Genomic DNA, 20,514 nt, shown 5'->3' on the forward strand with positions numbered 1-20,514 from the left:
AGAAGCACATTAAGGTCCTGGAGTGGCCTCACCAGTCTCCAGACTTTAATCCCATAGAAAATCTGTGGAGGAAGCGGAAGGTTCAAGTTTCCAAACGTCAGCCTCGAAACCAAGAGGAACTGTAGTCTGCTCACATAATTTGTAATAACATCTTTGCCATTCTGAAGCTTTCCTCCAACCACTTTGCATATTATTTTATATAAACCGTGATTCTGTACTTGCCAAATATGCTGCAGAAATTTCTCCTCCACTGAGTCTGGCTACATCCATTGTAACTGTGGGCAGCTGAAGCTGCTGCCTGTTCACTTCCTGGATTTACATAGACACACACAGGCACACCTCCAGCTCTGGAGCTGTCATTGACCCTCTTATTACTTATTCCCCCTTCCTGTCAAACTCTCATGAGAGAGAGAGCTGTGGATGATGTCATAAGCCTAGGCTTTTTACCAAACAAACAGGAAGTGGACTGTATAAGGTATTTACTGTCAGAAAAAAAATGTTTTACTATCCAAAGTTAAAACAAAAAGGGCAGATGATTTAATAGATGGAAAGATGAAAAAATGACAGTAGTTCCGCATTAATGACTTGGAGAGGATCTACAAAGAGGAGTGGGACAAAATCCCTCCTGAGATGTGTGCAAACCTGGTGGCCAACTACAAGAAATGTCTGACCTCTGTGATGGCCAATAAGGTTTTTGCCATCAAGTACTAAGTTCTGTTTTGCGAAGAGGTCAAATACTTATTTCACATTAACCACTTGACGACCGCTGGTCGTCATATGACGTCCTGGGCTTTCAGTGGTGATGTCTGAATGATGCCTGCAGCTACAGGCACCATTCAAATATCAGTCTTTTCCGCCGGCGATTCCCTTCACTGTAAGAGCAATCATAGCGGCTTTTCAGTCGCTTGATCATTCTTACAGGCAGCGAGAGGGGACGTCCCTCCAGTGCTTCTCCTGGGTCGCCTGTACGATTGAGGACCCGGAGAAGGAATCCACTGCCAGCGGAAGTTAGCCATAGAGATTTCCAAGGGACAGATGGTCTCCGGCAATCTCTGTGACTCTTGGAGGCCCAGGCGTGGCGTTATGACGTGACGTCTGGCCCGCCGGAAGTCAGCAATGCCGGGGACTCGGCAGGAAAGGCTAGAATTGTGATTTTTTTTTTTTTTTTTTTATCTCAGCCTTTCCTGCCTGTAGGAGAGATGTGGGGTCTTATAGAAAGTGATCAACATTGAACATGTAAAAATAAAAAAATAAAAATTTTAAAGCCCCCCTGTCCCCGCGAGCTCACACGCAGAAGCGATCGCATACCTAGGTTGTGCCTGCATATGTAAACAACCACATGTGAGGTATCACTGCGAATGTTAGAGCGAGAGCAATAATTCTAGCACTAGACCTCCTCTGTAATGCTAAACATGTAACCTGTAAAACATTTTAAAGCATCGCCTATGGAGATTTTAAGTACTGAAGTTTGGCGCCATACCACAAGCGTGGGCAATTTTAAAGCGTGACATGTGAGGTATCTATTTACTCGGCGTATCATCGTCTGTCACATTATACAGAAACATTGGGCTAACATTACTGTTTTGTTTTGTTGTTTCTAATTATTAATGAAAGTGTTTCTTTCCCCCAAAAAATCGCGTTTGAAAAATTGCTGTGTAAATATCTTGTGGCAAAAAAAGTTGCAATGACCGCTGTTTTATTCCCTACGGTCTCTACTAAAAAAATATGTATATAATGTTGGGGGGTATGACTACTTTTCTAGCAAAAAAATGATGATTTTTACACGTAGGAGAGCAGTGCTGGAATTCGCCCGGTGGGCACGTGATTAGAATGCAAATCAATTTATAACTTTTTTTAAATGCGTTTTTATGGATTTTTTTGTTTTTATTCTGTCTCTTACTGTTAAAATAAACCTACCATTAAAATTATAGACTGATCATTTCTTTGTCAGTGGGCAAAAGTACAAAATCAGTAGGGATCAAATACATTTTCCCCTCACTGTACAACTGGAGTTTATATGTACAGATGTTAATTCCTCTGTTTTTCATTGCTAAGAATTGACATGTGATGAATGTTTATCACTGCAGTCCATAGCAGGTGACTGCAGATTGCAGTGCCTCAGATTTACAGTATGTGGTATGCATTGCATTGAGATCCTGACATTGTATTTAGTTAGCTCACACTTTATTGCCTGTGTTTGGACTGGTTGTGTTTGAATGCGGTTATAAGGTGCTTTTGTGTTATTACTGTCCTCAGACTCCGTCTGCTTACCTTGGGGGGTCCCAGTGTGGGATGTCGTGGGGGATCTAATTGGCCTGCCTTGTATTGAACCATTTTTCTGTTCATGTAATAGGATGGTTGACATACAGTAATTTGCTATGTTGTTTTTGTTGCAATCACAGAGCTGATGATACCCATTTATGATGTCAAGTCTTTTGGAAACGCATACCAGTATAAAGGCTGTTCATCTTCCAGATCTGTCCACTATAACCCACATGATTTTTTTTTTTCTGTAAATTTGTACTCATTAGCAAAGCCTTCTGTTTTGAAATCTTGAAAATGTGAATGATGGGTAGCTATAAAGAATTGACAAACATATTTTCCTCCTATGTATTTAAAACCCCAACACTGAATATCGTATGTGTTCATGTTTGGTCTGGTAAACATGCCATTGAAATGTCTTGTTTGGTAAGTAAAAAAAAAAAACACCGGATGGTTTTGCCAGAAATCTTGTGAACCGATAATTTCATGTACTCTTTGTCATTGTTATCTCAAGGAGTATACTCAGCTATCTCATGGTTTCCTCTGGACTACAAAACACCTCCTCAGCTCAGCTTTGGTGTGGCAATAAGAAATATCAATGTATTCTGTAGTTTACCAAAAGACAACTGGGCAGGGCTGACACCATTCCTTGCTTTTTTTTTCAGTCTGTAAAGGCACTGTGTTTTTCTGCCAGGAACAATAGCTGTTCTGTAATTGCAGACTCTTACGGAATAAAACATGGGTAATAGGCATGCTTTTTACAGATGTGTGGTATATGTATAACTTTAGTGTTTGTATGGGGCCTTTATATTTTTGGATAGGCTTTGACAGCCTTGATGATAAAAGCATTTGGCAAACACTGACCTGATTTAGATCTTTTGTCAGATTTTGATTTTCTGTGTCCCTATTGAAGAGCATTCCCTTCACTTCCTGTGCTGGGGGCCACAAGGGTAGGAATTCAGAAAAAAAGGGAGTAACACATTTAGGGCTAGTTCCCGTTCACTGCCATTCCCTTATCTTGTATCATCCGCTGTTTTGTATCAATGAAATGATGAAATCTGCTTCTTCCTACTCTTCAATAATGAAATGTTCACAAGATCATCTTTCTTTTCTTCTGAGAAGGAGGAGGGGGCCCCCAAATATAAACAGTAGTACTGTTTACGTTAGTGGTCGCTGCAATGGCCTCAATCACAAGGCACAGAGCTATTTTGATACCCTCCGTGTATTTTGTATAATATCTGCACTGTCTAATGTAGCATTTGCTCCAGAACACCACAGCATGAAATGTACGGCATTAGTGAAGTAGTTTAAAAAAACAAAAACACTTATGTTTATGAATTGATTTTTTTTTTTATTTTTTTTTTTACCCTTTTCTATGGTGGAAAACTTTGAGGAAATCATTAGCTTCCTGTCTAACAATTGCGGATTTGTTCCTGGGTTAGATGGCCACTGGCAGCAATTAGGGATTTATTAAATTCTTAGAACTGCAAATTTTGGTTTGGTTTTGGTGTGGACTTGCCGAGATATTTTTTTTTTTTTTTTTTTTACATTTTATGAATCCAAAAGAGGAAAGCAGAGTGGACAAATTGGCAAGCATATAATGATAGAGGTGGCAGTTTTGTGGCTTTTGGCAGTAATCTTTACTTTATTACCATTTTCAGGATTCTAAATGTCTATATTATTAACTTGTAGTCAGTCTGGATACTGGAGGAGACGTAACCCCAACCATGGCGACCTGAGGTGTGTCATGGTCGCCCGTGAGAGTATGCTTAAAAGAGGGCAAAAAGAGACACCAACCAGGTACAGTGATGTGAATTCAATGTAACACATGACAGACAATTAATCCAACAAAGTAGCAAAAGCACCTTTGACCTCCACATGGGGATCAGGAATGTACCGACTGCAACAAGACGATTGCCAGCGTCCCATGTATTTGATGACATGGGATGGGACCCCCTGTTTGGATGCTGTCCCAGTCCTTAAAGAATGTCCCGAAAACTGTTTTGAGTTCAACCCCAAGTTAGCAATCAGAATCCTAACATGCGAGATAAACTGACTGGAAGTAAGAGCCCGTGTGGGGAAAGGAAGCAACGGGCTATCGAGAGGATCTGCTGCAAACATGGAGGAGAGCTGATCCAAGATCTCGGCTGGACACCAGACAGCGTTGGTTTTGTAGTAATTGATCACAAAACCCTGCCCTGACTGCCGGTTCTTGTTATTGGGGAGTTGAAGTGCAAAATGATCAGGTAACCTGGTAAGACTACCTTTGAGGAGTACCGGTACGTTAAGTCCAGCTCTGGACACCTCCCCAGGCCTGAGGAAACCAAAGAAACTGAGGAAGACAGCCGCTTTGAGGACCAGGCTGGGACCCACCCTAAAGGGTGAAAGGGACAACAACTCTACTAGTTCACAGAATAACTGACCGGAGATAGACAAACGTGTCACCCTTGGTTTCCCCTGCTTTTTCTGGATATCTTTGAGCATGGCTTTGATAGGATGAGCTGCAAAAAAGGACGATCTGTCAGGATGGAGAAGTGAGAAGAAGTGCTCAATACTTGAAAGGTATAGCTTAATGGTGTTAAATGATAGAGACAACTTGTCATGACAATAGGCCATGAAAGTCATCATGTACTTAACATCCCCCACCCAGTTGCAGGGATAGAGGGACGTGAAGCCACAGAAACACCTCCATGCTGTCTTGTACTCCCTGAGCGTGTTTCTTGACAATGACGCATTTACCAGGATGGACGCCTGCACCCTGAGTGCGCCTAATCCATTGTCAGCAGGGCCAAGGGTGGAAACGGCTTGCCCACCCGATCTGCTTCTGGATGCTGTTGGAAGAAATACCGGAAATCAGAATGAGATAAGGCTTTGGCAGCCACATTATAGACCCCACTTATGAACTCCCTTTTGAGATGAAAATTATACCTGAGGCCCAACCATGTCAAGCGTCGCATGAAAGACATTATCAGGAGAGACCCGGATCTACCCTTTTTTAATAATCTCAGCAGTGGCCACGTTATCAGTGAAGAAAACCACTGTATGCCCAGACCAAGTGGCACCCCAGGCAGCCACTATTGGATACATTTCAAAAAGTGCAGACATCTGGGCAAACCCGGGAATGTCTGACGCCTCTGGGGGACAAGGGCCTGCTAATCACTGACACCCAAAAACAGCTAAAAAACCTACTGAAGCGGCGGCATCCAAAAAACTCTGGGAGACCAGGTTGTAGGTGGATGAATGAACATAGAGATCGCGTTCCAGCCACGCGAGAACTGATCCCACATCAGCAGATCTGCCCGAGCATTGGCCTGCAATTGCACCGCCGAATCGGAATACTGGTAGAGAGGAAGAAGAGCCAAAAGCCTAGACATAAATGACCTGCCCTGAGGAATAATCCTCATGGCAAAGTTGAGCATGCCCAATAGTGACTGCAGGTCTTTCTTGGAGCACACCGAAAACCTGACCAGACTGTGTATTATACCTCGAATCCTGACCAACTTGTTCTGAGGCAGACTGGCGATCGTGCGGACAGTGTCTAAGGTGATACCAAAAAAAGGTAATCGATGTAAGGCCCATCAATCTTGTGGGCAGCTAAGGGGATGTTCAGATCCAAGAACAAATCAGTGAGTGCTACGAGGTCTCTGGGATGATGAGCCGGGCTTTCTAACAATAAAAAATCATCCAAGTAATGAATGACCTTGCCACTCCCTATCTGAGAAGACCAGACCCAATTGAGAGATGAGGCAAATGTATTAAAGAGCCAAGGACTGCTCTTGGAGCCAAACGTCAATTTCATGGCAAAGTAATATTGCTCCCGCCATTTGAACCCGTGCCATTGCCAAAGAGATGGTTTGATAGAAAGGAGTTTGAAGGCATCCGAAATATCTGCTTTAGACAACCATGTGCCCTTACCTGTCTGTAAGATATGCTGAATGGCCAAGTCTACAGAAGAATATTGTAATGAAAATTCCTCTGATTGAATGAGTAAATTTAAACTAGGTATGGGTGATGAATGAGGAGCTGGCAGATCGTAGATTACATGAAATTTATTGGAAAATTTACCTTTAACCACACAAATGGGGCTAACCCTCCACATGCTAAATGGTGAAGACAAAAAAGGCCCAATGACGAAACCCTTGGCTAACTTGTCCTGCAATAATTCATCTTCTAACCAGGCGTTGCAGGCAGCAGATAACAAATTGGCATACTCAAATGACTCCAAAGGTAGGGTGATGAGGCCTGTGTGAAAAGCCTTCAACAAGAAACTGCCTAAGAGCCGGGGAAGGGTGGTGGATCAACCAGAACTCTAACCTAGGGATTTTAACCTGGCTCATTCATGAGGAACTGGATGCCTTGATGGGACAGGCGGACTTGGGGTGTGCCCTGAAACAATTGACACACATATGGAGGAGTCTGCACTGGTTGTAATTGCAGACCGTGTAGTTAAAATTGTTTCACAGCTGAGTCTTGCCTAATAAATGTATGGGTCTGCCCAGTTTATCAAACCGACCAGAAGGCTCTGTGGAAGAACCACTGGGCCCCGAGCCTGTTGGATCCTGTGAAAACAAGATGATCCAGGTTAGGACACCAGTTGGCAGTGTGGGCAGATGATTGACAGCACAAGTTGGAGATTTTTGACTGGCAAAATGCCTACAGAACAGCTCAGTGTCAGTGTTGCTCCAACATGTGACCAACTGAAACTGCGCCCAAGTAGCAGCGACCTTAGCCGAAAAAGACCGGTGGTAATCGTAGAATGTGGAACCACCATATTTGTGGGCAAGATCTACCACCTTGTGGAGATAAAGGTCCAGGTCTTCTCTTCTACCAGGACTGACTGCACAAATAACATCCCTGTAGATACCAAAAGAGAGGACAGATCCGGCAATGCACAGCTTGCGGTTAAGCCTAGGATCACGGGTTTTGAGAACCACCAAGACTTCCCCGCAAGCATAAGCCTTGTTCTCAACAACGTCCTGTGACGCTATGAGCAGGGATGCCAAATTGACATCTTTCCTTCCCAAAATGTCTTTCTTCAGATTAGCAGGAATGAAATGGGCAGGAGATACAGATTGCAGTACAGTTAACGAAGAAGGAACAGCCAGAGGTAGTGGTACACTGGTGTTACCTATGGAGGATCCGGACGGCCTGCGACTGCGGGAGCTACTGGAACTTCCACTCTGGCTGGCCGGGCCTCCATTTCATCGATCCTGTTCTGTAATTACTGAACAGAAGTGGAGAGTGTGTTTAACACTGCGTGGATCTGAGTCAGTGACGTAAGCAAAGACACATGCTCCGCACTGGTAGATGGCTGTGGCTGAGATGGGTTTGAAAAGAGAAGCCTGAACAACTCCGCTTTCCTGGCTGTGGCCGGAAACGGAATGCCCCTGCGTTGGAGCTCAGCAATAAGTTTAGTCCAGTTCCTTAGGGATGGAGTACTTCCGTGCTCTGAGCCTCTGACTGGCATAGGAGGGATGAAGGAAAATTTGTCACTCTACGGCACGTGTGACATGTTCCAATCTGTGGAAAAACCAACTAAATATAGTCAGCCCAATCACCAGCCCTAACCCTCGAATATGAAATGGTGAGTGGTGCTAACGAGAAATGAAACAGCGCATGAGCGACTCTAATGACCGTGACAACCTGCATGAGTATGAAGCGAGCCCGAGTAACCTGCTGCGCTGAGACAGGCAATTAAAAACGAACACTCAGGGCTTGGTACCTACAGACCGTGGTAGGCAGAAATAGGAATGTATGTGACGTGCAACGTATGACGTGCAGACGAGAAGATTGTAATTACAATCATTCAAAACGAAACCTCAGCCCACACGGATCTGTAGACGTGACAGATCCCGGTATGTAATGCCCCTAGTTATGACCCCTGAACGAAAAGACACACAGCACACACCTTGCCGTTCCTGAATGAAAAGTGTAGAATCCATCTGCAACAACACCATGATGTATGCACTGAATCAAGTGATGGAAAATACAAGCCGAAAATTGTAACCTAACAATGACGTAACGAAACGAAAACAAACAAAACCACCTGACCAGAGTGAACGTAGTGGGAGAACGAAAGGTGCACCTGTGGTGAAAGAAACCGTAAACGATCTTTTTTTTTATTATTATTTATTTATTTTTACAAGTAGTAGGATGAACCAGACTGCGATCCCTGATCTGCCTGTGACATGGTGCCGAACGTACGTGATAGTGGCAGCCCGGAGGGCTAACGTCTCCACAAAGATGTGGAACTAAAAGACTCAGCAGTCTGCCTGAGCAACTCTGATGAAAGGCCATGGACTAAGGACCTTGGTGAAGGTGAGGCTGGCAACTAACCCAGAGCAATCCCCAGGACATACCATAACCACACTGTATTTGTAAGAAAAACTGAAGCAATGAAAGGAGATTCATACAATGTTACAGACTATGGTGACCAGGTAGTGAAATGGTGCTGAATATGCGTGATGTGGCAGCTTATGAGGCTGGAGTGAGGCCACCAGCTGTGGAACTAAAAGCCTCAGCAGGTAAGATATGATGCAGCAGATCCTGACAGAGCCACCCTTGCAGATCCTGGCAACCCATCACTCATGGCCCTCTGATAGTAAGCACCTGCATGCCTCCTCCCCCTCCTCCTGCCATCCTGGCCCCAAACCTACCTTAACCAGACCGCAGCGACCTTTGCTGAAATAACCGTAGTGGAACTCGAGTGACCGAGCCGTGCCACCAGCCGAGGAGAGTAGGAGATGAGAGGAGCGTCCTTCCTGAAAAAATGCCCGCCGTGCGATACCCGGGAAAGCAGACACCTGTATGGACCGGGATAAAAGCATTGTGTCAGACCTGAGCTCCCCTTGACAGGCTGCCAGGAAATATACAGACCCACAGACACGCCGAATGGATGGTAGATCGTTCATGTTGCTGCCAGAGACGCCGTCCTAAGCCTGACCCGGAAATAACACGCGGGCTGCTATCCTAACTCGGAAACGCTGGCCGACCAGTATGGAGGGGAGGAGGGGGGATTATATGGCCCCAACTCCTACAAATACAGGCTAGCCAATGGCACAGCCTTTTAACATGTCCTCCTACTAATCATGCCCATAAATAGATGTGACCAGCTGATTGATAATGCTTAGCTGCCAGGTCTGTGTGCCATGTGTCTGCAAAATACAGAACATCTAACAGGCGTCTGGTCCATATTTCAGTGCTCACAATTTTTTTTTTTTTCAAAAAGATTTTATTGAATTTTACAAGATTACAAGTAATGCTTGACATACATTTCAGTGATTCGAATAACAGGTGGTTATTAGGCATATATAATTATTTGCAATAAGTGAAAGAAAAGGTCAAAGGAAGCAAATAAGGACCTTGAGTCCGACAAATATCAATGTAAATATCACCTCTTGAAACAAGAGGTGTTAACTCACAAAAATCGGGTGGAGTGTGGGGAGTGAAACCATACCGTCAGTGATCGAACCCATTTCCGGTCACCCCTAAAGGGACCTTCGCTGTGAACGGAATGGGGTACAGGACCAGGTGATGACTATGTTTAAATGTGACGGTGTGGCGAGGTAAGGTCTCGGTTCCCAATAAGAAGTTGGATCGTCCGGGGGGTAATAGGGACAGAGGTTGAGTCATCCATGTGGGGGGAGACCTTTTCGTGTAAAGAACTGAGGGTTAGAGTGTGCGGTAGGAATCGATATGGGAAGCTCTGGGGCTCATGGAGATGTCAGCTCAATGTCGCACGTGAGGGGAGAGGCAAGGAGCGGGGGGGAGGAAGGCGGGTGTTTATTGAGGGAAGACACAAGGCAGCAAACGGTGGAGAGTCTTCAGGGAGTAGGAGAAGCTGGCGGGGGCGGGTGCACTTGGGATTGTCTGTAATGTGTCCAGCATGCCCAATACCCATACCCATGAAATTTGGTGGGTTTGTCATTAGCTTGGAAAATGAGTTGTTCCATATCCCCTAATCTGTCTACTCTACGGGTCCAGTCATGCACCGTGGGGGGAGTGGGGTTCCTCCACAGGGCAGGGATACATAAGTTGGCTGCATTAATAAGGTGTATGGTTAGGGATTTTTTGTATGAAATGGGGGACCCAGGGGTGTGGTGTAGTAGATAGCGAGCGGGAGAGAAGACCGGGGCGTATATAGTAATTTGGGAGATTAGCCGGTGGATTTCTGACCAGAATGGTTGTGTGAGAGTGCATTCCCACCAGATGTGGAGTAGGGTGCCTCGAGTGGCATTACACACCTCCAGCAGGTCGGTGGGACGGAGGGATGAAAATGATGGACCTTGTCAGGAGTCAGATACCATTTCGAGAAAAGTTTTTATCTGTTTTCCTGCGTTGTGATGTTGATGGAGCCCTTGTGCATGAGGGTGAATGTGATCCCATTCCATGGGGGTGAGATCTATGGACAGATCATTTTCCCATTGTACTATTTTGTCCTCCTTGACCTTGTGTCGTGAAAACATGAGGGAGTAGTTTATGGAAATTAGGTGACCCTGGGGTTCCGTGGAGGTGCAGAGAAGTTCGAACGGTGTGAGATCCCTGTGCCAGAGAAAGGTGTGGTGGGGCGATTGAAGGAAATGTCTCAGTTGTAGATATTTGTAGAAGGGTATGTTGTGGTTAGTTAGTATAGCAGAGATTGTAGGGTAAGGGAGGAGAGTCCCATTTTGAAAGAAGCTATGCGCTCTGGCTTGCGAGGTGTGCGTCTCTAGGGTTGGGTCTTTTAAGGTTAGTCCTGGGGGGAAGTCTGGGTTGTTGTCCAGTGGAGTCATAGGGCCTGGCAAGGGTGTGAGGGCTAGCGATTTGCATGCCCTTTTGAAAAGTGAGAGTGTGGCGCCAATGAGAGGGTGTGATGAAAATTCTTTGGATACATTTGTGTGGTTTATCCATGGCGAATTCGCGATGGGGAGGCTTGCAAAGGAAGCTTCCAGGGCGATCCAGTCTTTCAAGGGGCGGTGAATATGCCAGTCCACAAGTCTGGTCAGGTGGTAAGCCCAATGATATTTTTGAAGGTCTGGGAGACCCAGTCCCCCCAATTGTTTGGGAAGAACTAACCTATCCCAGCCAAAGCATGGATGTTTGGAGGTCCACACAAGTCCTGCAGAGCTGTTTATAGGAGGCAAAAAAGGATACCGGCAACATAATTGGAATGGCTTGGAGGAGGTAGAGGATTCTAGGTAGAATATTCATTTTTAGTATTGCGATCCTGCCCATCCAAGAGAAAGAACCCAAATGCCATTTCTGAAGGTCACCTTGAATGGATCGGATCAGTGGTAAGAAATTTTTGGCGTAAAGGTCCCATAAGTTGGTCATAATTTTGATCCCTAGGTATGATATTTCGGATTTCTCCCACACAAACAGGAAGTTACTTCTACAGAGGTTTACCGTCTCACTTGGTAAGGTGATATTGAGGGCTTTGGATTTCTTGAAGTTAATTTGGAGGTTGGATAAGGTTTTGAAAAGGGCAAAGTCAGCTAAAAGGTTGGGGATGGTTGTTATAGGGTCTGTAAGAAAGAGTAAGATGTCATCGGCATATGCCGCTAGTTTATACTGATTTGGATGAATATCAACGCCTCTAATGGCAGGGTTATTTCTCAGTTTACGGAGCAAGGGTTCCATGGTCAGTATGAATATTAGGGGAGACAAGGGGCAACCCTGACGCGTTCCATTGGATACAGAGAAGGCGTCCGACAGGCCTCCGTTGATCAGGAGCCTGGCTGTCGGGGATGCATATAGGGATAGAATCATTTGTAGCTTGCGTGGAGGGAAGCCTGCCGCTTGCAATGTGGCTTCCATGTAGTCCCGAACGCCTTCTCTGCATCCAGGGAGAGAGAGAATCCTTGTGTAGCCGTTTTGGTAAGCCAATGGTGAATGTTGAGGGCCTTTGTGGTGTTGTCTCTGGCCTCACGGCCAGGGACAAAACCGACCTGGTCAAGTGAGACCAGAGATGGAATGAAAGGGAGGATGCGATTGGCCAGTGCTTTAGCGTAGAGTTTTAGGTCCACGTTTAAGAGCGATATCGGGCGATAGTTGGGTATCAACGTGGGATCTTTGCCCTATTTGGGAATAAGTGTGATATGGGCTTCCAGTAAATCTTTATGGGCAACCGAGGCTGTTGTAAGGTTGTTGAGGGCTTTAGCTAAATGTTGAAGGAGGATATTCGGAAATGATTGGTAGTAGGCTGCTGTGAGGCTGTCCGGCCCCCGGGCTTTTGCATGTCTTCATTTGTTTTAAGGCAGTGAGGAGTTCGTCCGAGGACAGTGGAAGATTTAGCATTTGCGAATCGTCCGGGGTGAGGGGTGTAGGGCCGAATTGTGCTAAAAAGTCAGTAATTGCCGTCAAGCAGTTAAACGAAGTATCTGTAGTTTGGGCAGTGGGGAGGTTATACAGCTTAGTAAAATACTGAATGAATTGAGACGAAATGGCCTCGTTGGTGACCACTGCCTCTCCATTGGGGTTGGTGATCTTGTGGATGGTATGAGATGCTTTTTTAGTTTGGAGAGCCCTCACCAAAAGTTTACTGGCTTTGTTGCCAAATTCGTAGTATAGTTTTTGTGACCATGCAAACTTGCATTTAACCGTGGCAGTCAGTGCTTCTAAGAGTTCCTCCCTTGCTTGGGACAGTTCGGCCATTGAGGAAATGGCGAGTGAAGCCTTGTGTGTCTGTTCTAGCGCACGAATGCGAGCCGATAGTTCCGCCATGCGGGCATTTTTGAGTTTGTTCCGATGTGCTGCTATTGACAGCAGTTCGCCACGAATGACACATTTGTGTGCCACCCATGTGACTGTGGGTGCTACATCCTGCAACGCGTTATCCTGAAAGAAGTTGGAGAGGCAGGTGGTCAGGCTTTGAACATTCATCTCGTCAGTCAGTAGGGAACTGTCAAGTCGCCAGATACGTGTCTTCGTGCTAGGCGAAGTCAGTTGTAAGGTTATGGAAATGGGGTTGTGTGTCCGAAAGTATGGCTGGGTCTATGGTGGCTTTGGTGAGGTATGTGAAGTCTGTTTGGGAGAGAAAGAAGTGATCCAATCTGGAATACTTATTGTGTGGCATGGAGAAGAAAGTAAAGTCTTTTTCTTTGGGCTGTAATGTACGCCACGTGTCATGGCGAAGTAGGTTGCTAAGCTGTTGCTTGATCGACCGTAAGGCCCTGTAAGATAAGGAGGAGGTTCCATTTAAAGTGTCAATAGAAGGGGGTTGGGGACATTGAAATCACCACCCACGATAAGGGTTCCTGATTGGAAGCTGGAAAGTAGCTGAAGAGTGTTAAGAAAAAAGGTGACTTGGCCTGAATTGGGGGCATAAATATTGGCAATAGTGAGGGGCAACTGGTTCAGGTTGCCTTTGATAAAGAGGAAGCGGCCTAGCGGGTCTCTTTGTACGTCCGTCACCTGGAGGGGGCTGTTTTTAGAAAGAAGGATAGAAATAAACTACGTAGAGGGTTCTTTACTGTAAGAGCGGCAAGGATGTGGAATTCCCTTCCACAGGCTGTGGTCTCAGCGGGGAGCATTGATAGCTTCAAGAAACTATTAGATAATCACCTGAATGACCGCAATATACAGGGATATGTAATGTAATACTGACACATAATCACACACATAGGTTGGACTTGATGGACTTGTGTCTTTTTTCAACCTCACCTACTATGTAACTATGTAAAATACCTTTTGATTTGGCCTCTGAATTGGAGGAATAAAAGGCTGTGGGAAAGTAGTGGTTTTTTAGTTTGGGGATAGAATCCGTCTGGAAATGGGTCTCCTGTATGAGTGCGATGTGTGTTTTGGCTTGTTGTAGAGAGTAGAGGAGCTTAGACCGTTTTTCTGGAATGTTTAGGCCCCTAATGTTAATAGAGTGTAGTTTGAGTGCCTGAAGCTGCTTCTGGCTTGCGTCCATAGGGAGGCAAGTGGCCTGTGGGACCGCCATTGGTGAGGTAGGGGAAGGGAGAGAAGAGGATGGGGGGGGGAAGGGGGTACAGTCCGGAAGGTGAGGAGGAGATGTGGTTCAGGGGCGTGTGTGTCCGGAAATGATCCGAAGAGGTGTGGAACTATGTGTCCAACAACCTCGAGGGTCAGTAGTCGGTGCGGTACGGAACGTGGGCGGGGGGAGCGTCCCTGAAAGGGAAACGACACCACTACCCGAATCCGTGTGGGGGTTGACCAATACCAGGGCAGTGTGGGACAGATAGGGGTTACCTATGATAAAGGATAAAGGAGGAGGTGTTACCTATGATTCGCCCAGTAAGGGCCTGTGAAGGTCTCAATGGGTGTTTACATAAGGGCAGTTCACTTGGATCACTATGGCATAAGTAAGTAACCAGATCTATAGTTAGTGTGTATGCCCATAGGAGAGGGGCCCAAGAACCGACAACCCTTGGTAGCCTGTGGGAGAGGGCACCCTACCATCCGTGCCCCGTCCCCCAGGCCAACAAAAGTCCCTAGGGACAGCGGGGGGGGGGGAGGGGGGGGAATTGTCGGTGTCAACAGGAAGTGTACGCCTGGGGCACATAGAAGGTATCACAAGAACTGCCACCTGAACTCAGGAAGGTAAACAAGTCCTGCTAGCACAGTTCTGGGAGATGTAACTACTTAACGAAAGTCTAGCAGCCAACGTGGTAGAGTGAACAGGTATAAACTAAGCTGGTAAAGTTCTGCTGTGGAATAAGAATTATGTTAAAAAACTAAAAACTAAAACATAAAACATAAATCATAAATCAGCGCCTTGAGAGCCTTAGCAATAAGAGGACATTACCGGAGCAGTCCAGTTGTGAATCAACAAACAGCCTAAGGAAGGAGTCCGTGGGAGGCCACTGTAATGTGACTGATGAGCGGTTCATTTTGATCGAGGCATCCTGAGCTGTGGGTAGATCGTTTAGTTGAAGGTGGAACGTCTGAAGTGACTCCAGAGAAGTTGTGTTGAAGCGATTGAGGAGGCAGAGATCGTCACTGAAGTTAGAGGGTCATCGCGGAGGCTTGAATGATCTGTGGATGTCTGCTAAGTGAAGCGCAGCCCGGGAGGCTTTGCAAGTGTCGAGGGGCGGAGTCTGATGCCGCTGAGCCTTATGGTAGCTGTAGTGTCCAGCAGTATACTGCGCAGTTCAATAGCTGTAGGCTACGATCAGAAAGTCTCATGCAGCTCAGTGGGGGGAAGGCGGGATCGCACAATCTGCAACCGGTTGTGTTAATTGGAGGATATGGCAGTGCCTAGGTATGCCAAAGAGAAGTCTTGGTGATACCCCAAACATGAAAAAGTGGCATAATAAACAGAACATAGTCTCTAGGCGCACCCTATCCTCAACGCCTGAATGCATTCAAAAATTAAAACATGTAACAGAATAAAGTCAGAAAATGCACAAAATGGTGCCAGACCGAATGAACCGGAACAGGAGGAAGGGTCCCCACTCACAAATTTTAGCGGTCTCTGCGTGCTCTCCTGGACCGTGGTGAGGTAGTGGGGCTTGTATCTCTAGGACCATTACGGTAGCTGGTCTGGGTCCTGAGGGTAGAGGGCGAGCGTCTCCTACGATATCTGGAGTTTTGAGCATCCATAGGTTCTTCCTGCAGCATCTCATGATCCGCCTGTGCTAATGCGAAAAGCAGCATACCAATTAGGCACCGGTACAAGGGGAATTCCAAGCGTGGCACAGAAGTGAGGCAGGTCCTCAGGTACCTTGAGGAGAGCCGTGCGGCCATTAGTGGATGCCGAAAGACAAAATGGGAACTTCCATTTGTATAGGATATTTTCCCCTCTAAGGACATCCAGGAGGGGCCTCAGGTCTCTTCTATGTTGCAGAGTAATTCCTGAGAGGTCTTGGTAAATTTGGACATGGGATCCTTCATGGAGGATTTGCTGTCTGCCCCTGGCCTGCTTTAGGATTTCCTCTTTCAATTTATAGTCCACAATACAGCAGATTATGTCCCATGGGGGGTCATTCTCCCTTCCCTTAAGGCACAGAGCACGGTGTATTCTTTTCATTGCAATAGGTGTTTGCGGAAGTTGGTGAAGAAGGCCATTGAAGAGGCTCACTACTGCCTGGGAGATTTGCTCCCCCGCAATAGATTCCGGGAGGCCTCTGATGCGGAGATTGTGCCTCCGACCCCTATTGTTGAGATCTTCGAGGTGCCGCTGCATGTCGCGCATGCGCAGTGTGTGGGAGTCAAGGCAGTCGAATGGCAGTGTCGTGGCGTTCTGTCACCCTCTTCACCATCAGTACTCGCTCATTTAAGGCACGCAGCTCGGAGATGGCGGCGGACAATGTGTCCTTGATGTCGTCCGTGATCGAGCGTAGGTCTTGAATATTAATCGGGGGTTGGGGACTGAGTTCAGTCCCGTCGTGTCACACCCCCCCCCCCCCCCCCGCTGGGGTGAGTGTGTAAAGGGGTCGATGGATTTGGGCTATTCAGAGGCAATGGTTGTGATAGGGAGTGTGCTGGTCCGTGGTGGGCAGGCGCCATGTTGCCTCTTTCCTGAACATCTCCGGGTTATTACGGCTTTGTGACCCGGGTAGGTCTCTGGGGGACCGAGAACGGGAGGCATAGGAGGACCGAGAGGCAGTTCCCATTATCGGTTGGTAAAGCAGGGTTAAAATACCTCCGAGTTTAAGCAAGAATCCCCTGTGGCAGACGGAGCTTAGGGATCAGACGTCCGTCTCCATGCCAGGTCAGGCCACGTCCCCCGTGCTCACTATATTTGTAACCTTTCACTTAGACAATGTTTTGCATATGAACAAATTTAGGCCTCATTCACGCAGGCACAGAAGCCCACCTGTACAGAGAGAATGAGACATTTGTTTGTGTCTGGAGCTGCGTGCAGGCAACTAGCTTGTATTAGTGAATGGAGACACATTGGCTGTATGGACTCACCCGCACATCCAAGTTTAACAGACTTGCAGGGGTGGATGCACGGCCCTGCTGTATGGGCCTAGGTCCCCGGAGTGAATGAGGCCTTAGAGAGCACATCATTTTTTTTTCTGCACTGGAGTATCCTTTATGAAATGTAGGTAATTTACAATAAGTTTTGTTACTGGAATACATTTTAACATGAATTGTGACTGCATGCTATGGTGTTGGCTCCAGTGCTTTATGTGAGCTTGTGATAAGTGTTGTATGTATCATACATGAATCTCCCATATGGAGACATCCATTTTCTCAGATTTTCTGCATATCCCTAACACAGCCCTAAATACGTAATAACACTACTTTAAACAATACCATTTTTAAATCTAGAGTGTTTTAAAGTACCTTTTGATCTGGTTTGATATATTTTAGAATGGCTTTTATGTATTTTTATTTTTTAATGTGCATTAAAATGTACCAATGAAGTGAAGGTTTATGGTAGATGGGACCAAACTATTCTGCCAGTTTGTCTTTTGGGTGGTGGGCACTGAGGCATGTGTAAGCAACTGGTACAAGCATGAGGAATAACTTTGCCACAATGCTATCAATCTTTTTATAATTTATTATACTAATTTATTACTGGTATACCTATATCATGCATGGTCATTGGGTAACTGGATTCAGAACATGCTTTATGTGGATCTAATTTACACACAAAAACCTGTTATCCAAGTGTGTTGGTAATCAAACGTATGGACTGGCAGTCTGGGTAAGAAGTAATATATCTGCTTCACTTGTACTAGATTTTATAGGCTCCAGCGCTGATTTTTTATTTCTTTTTCCCCCATAGATCACCTGGTGGCCCATGGGCGCATGGCAGAGAAAGAAGCACGCAAGAAGTTTAAGCAAATTGTTGCTGCAGTTCAGTTTTGTCACTGCAGGAACATTGTGCACCGAGATCTGAAGGCTGAGAATTTGTTGCTTGATGTAAATCTTAACATTAAGATTGCAGGTAAGCAGATAAAAAAGGCAAATTGAAAATCTGTACATTTAAAAAATAATCACCCAAATCTGTGTACTTATGAATGTCGGGCGCTTTTGCTTTTTAGTTTGGTAATGTGGCTGCCTTTGCAGTGTGTATCCTAAGTTTTTTTGTTATTTGCCATATTTCAGCAGTACAGTCTCCTAAGCTATCACTTGGGTGATCATTGATAGTCCATACCATCATTTCAAATGATTGGATGTCTACTTCTTCACATTGGAATGATAATGACCAAAATCAGCTTGTCCAAGTTTTAATCATTTATATTTTGTTATTAATCTGATCGTACATTAAAGGATTTTCTCTGAATTAATCTTTTGCATAAACAAGCAAGGTTCAAATCTGGAGGCTCCACAAAGTTATAGAGGGTTACAAATGGCCTAGTCAAAGGCCTGATTTGATTTGCATTAAAATGTTGTAGGGGGTAGGTAAAGGCGGCAGTTTCATGCAGGGAAACCCACAAATCTCTTGTAGCTGAAAACATTTTGCTTCAAGGCGTGGTCACAAATGTCACAAATTCAATGTCAAAGACTGGCGGGCATCTATGTGTAATGCTTTCATGAAGACCTATCTGGTATAGTGGGGCAACACCAGCTTCTGAGGCAAAGGGTGTACATTTTCCAGAACATACTTATTACATCTATTGATATTTTTGTTAAAGTTATTGAATGAAAAGGCAAAACTCCCTTTTGTTTTTATTCAAATATATCACCTTTTATATGTGGGCAGTGTTTGAATGAAGCTCTGTTTACCTGTTTTTTTAATATGTTGAAAAGGTTAAGGGGGTTGTACTTCACTTTTTCATATGACTGTATACTGGCTGTCATCCCCCTGTCCAATAATGCCCAAGCTGCCCATTGAGACAATCTTATTGGACACTGAAATGGCAGTGTTCAGGGTTTAGCCTGGAAACCAGTGAACATCAAACACCAGTAACAAGGTGAGTGTCTGAGAGAGAGGCACAGAAGAAGCTTTTCTTGCAGATAAAGGAAATAGTGGCATATTTTCCTGTCTGCCATTAGGCAGGTCCTCATTATAAAAGTTATTAAAATGGAATACAAATTCACTTTAAAGTAAGTGTTTCCTGTCTTGTGTAGTTCTTGAACTTGGCTATTATACACTGTATTTTTGTGCAGTTGGTTATATACAGCCAGGAGCTGAGGAAGACAAGGTGGAGGTGACATCCCTGCAGGAAAGGGCATTGGCTTTGGAAGGAAGCCTGAGTTTCAGCCTTTAACCTAACTGTCCTTCTAGTTCAATGTGATGGTCTTTCAACTTCTGTAATCTTGTCTAAAATGTACTCGTGATCAGCCTTTTCTCACTTGTCAGTGACCTTGTTCAGAATTTCCCCTTTTTTTCCGCAAATATGAAACTTAGTCCTGTGCATGCTTAAGCTAGAGCACTTAAGTTGGCCATAGACTGATCAAAATTTGGCTAGTTTAGCAGGGACCAACTACATTTCGATCAGTGTGAGGCCATTCCAGCTTGACAGAAGTAATTTGTTTGATCAGCTTCTGTCAAAGGGACATGCTGGAAAACGTTTGTCGATTAGCGGCTGTAGCTACTAATCATTGTATTCTAACAAGCACAATTCCTACTGTCAGAATATGATGTCCTGACTGGGAGAGTAATTCTGGCTGAATAAGAAAAAAATAAAAATACAAGTCTATGGTCAGCTTTAAGGCCACATGTACACTGTATTCTTTTAAATGATAAGTGCGTATAAAATAACGCACATCTTTTTTGCAGGTAAAGTGCATTTATTATTTTTTTACACTGAAACCTGTAAGGCATTGCACTGCAATCATCAGATCATGGGTGCAATGCCAGGATCCTGCAGGCTCCCAGTCAACTGTTTGCCCATACATCCGTACGGCCAGGCAGTTACCGAACTGCAGGAAGAATCAGTGAACTACTTCATTGAGAACTACAGAACTATAGGCCATCTGCTGCAGTTAAGAAAATGTGAATAAAATGACGCCAACCAAAAATGGAATACACACACACACACACTGACGTATTCAGACCCCATTAAATTTTTCTCTCTTTGTTATATTGCAGCCATTTGCTAAAATCATTTAAGTTCATTTTTTTTCCTCAATGTACACACAGCACCCCATATTGACAGAAAAACACAGAATTGTTGACATTTTTGCAGATCTATTAAAAAACAAAAACTGAAATATCACATGGTCCTAAGTATTCAGACCCTTTGCTGTGACACTCATATGTTTAACACAGGTGCTGTCCATTTCTTCTGATCATCCTTGAGATGGTTCTACACCTTCATTTGAATCCAGCTGTTTGATTATACTGATTGGACTTGCTTAGGAAAGCCACACACCTGTCTATATAAGACCTTACAGCTCACAGTGCAT

General features: G+C 45.1%; 1 protein-coding gene across 2 annotated transcripts in view; it reads left to right on the plus strand.

The window, feature by feature from the left end:
* SIK3 (SIK family kinase 3) overlaps positions 1 to 20,514 on the plus strand; it is a 309,635-nt gene that overhangs the window by 152,572 nt on the left and 136,549 nt on the right. For both annotated transcript variants that reach the window (XM_073602379.1, XM_073602380.1), the window contains exon 4: positions 17,945 to 18,106. In XM_073602379.1, coding sequence (XP_073458480.1) covers positions 17,945 to 18,106 — 162 coding nt within the window. The remainder of the gene's footprint in view (positions 1 to 17,944; positions 18,107 to 20,514) is intronic.

This window comes from Aquarana catesbeiana, linkage group LG10, assembly GCF_042186555.1.
Source record: "Aquarana catesbeiana isolate 2022-GZ linkage group LG10, ASM4218655v1, whole genome shotgun sequence".
Taxonomy (NCBI): Eukaryota; Metazoa; Chordata; class Amphibia; order Anura; family Ranidae; genus Aquarana; species Aquarana catesbeiana.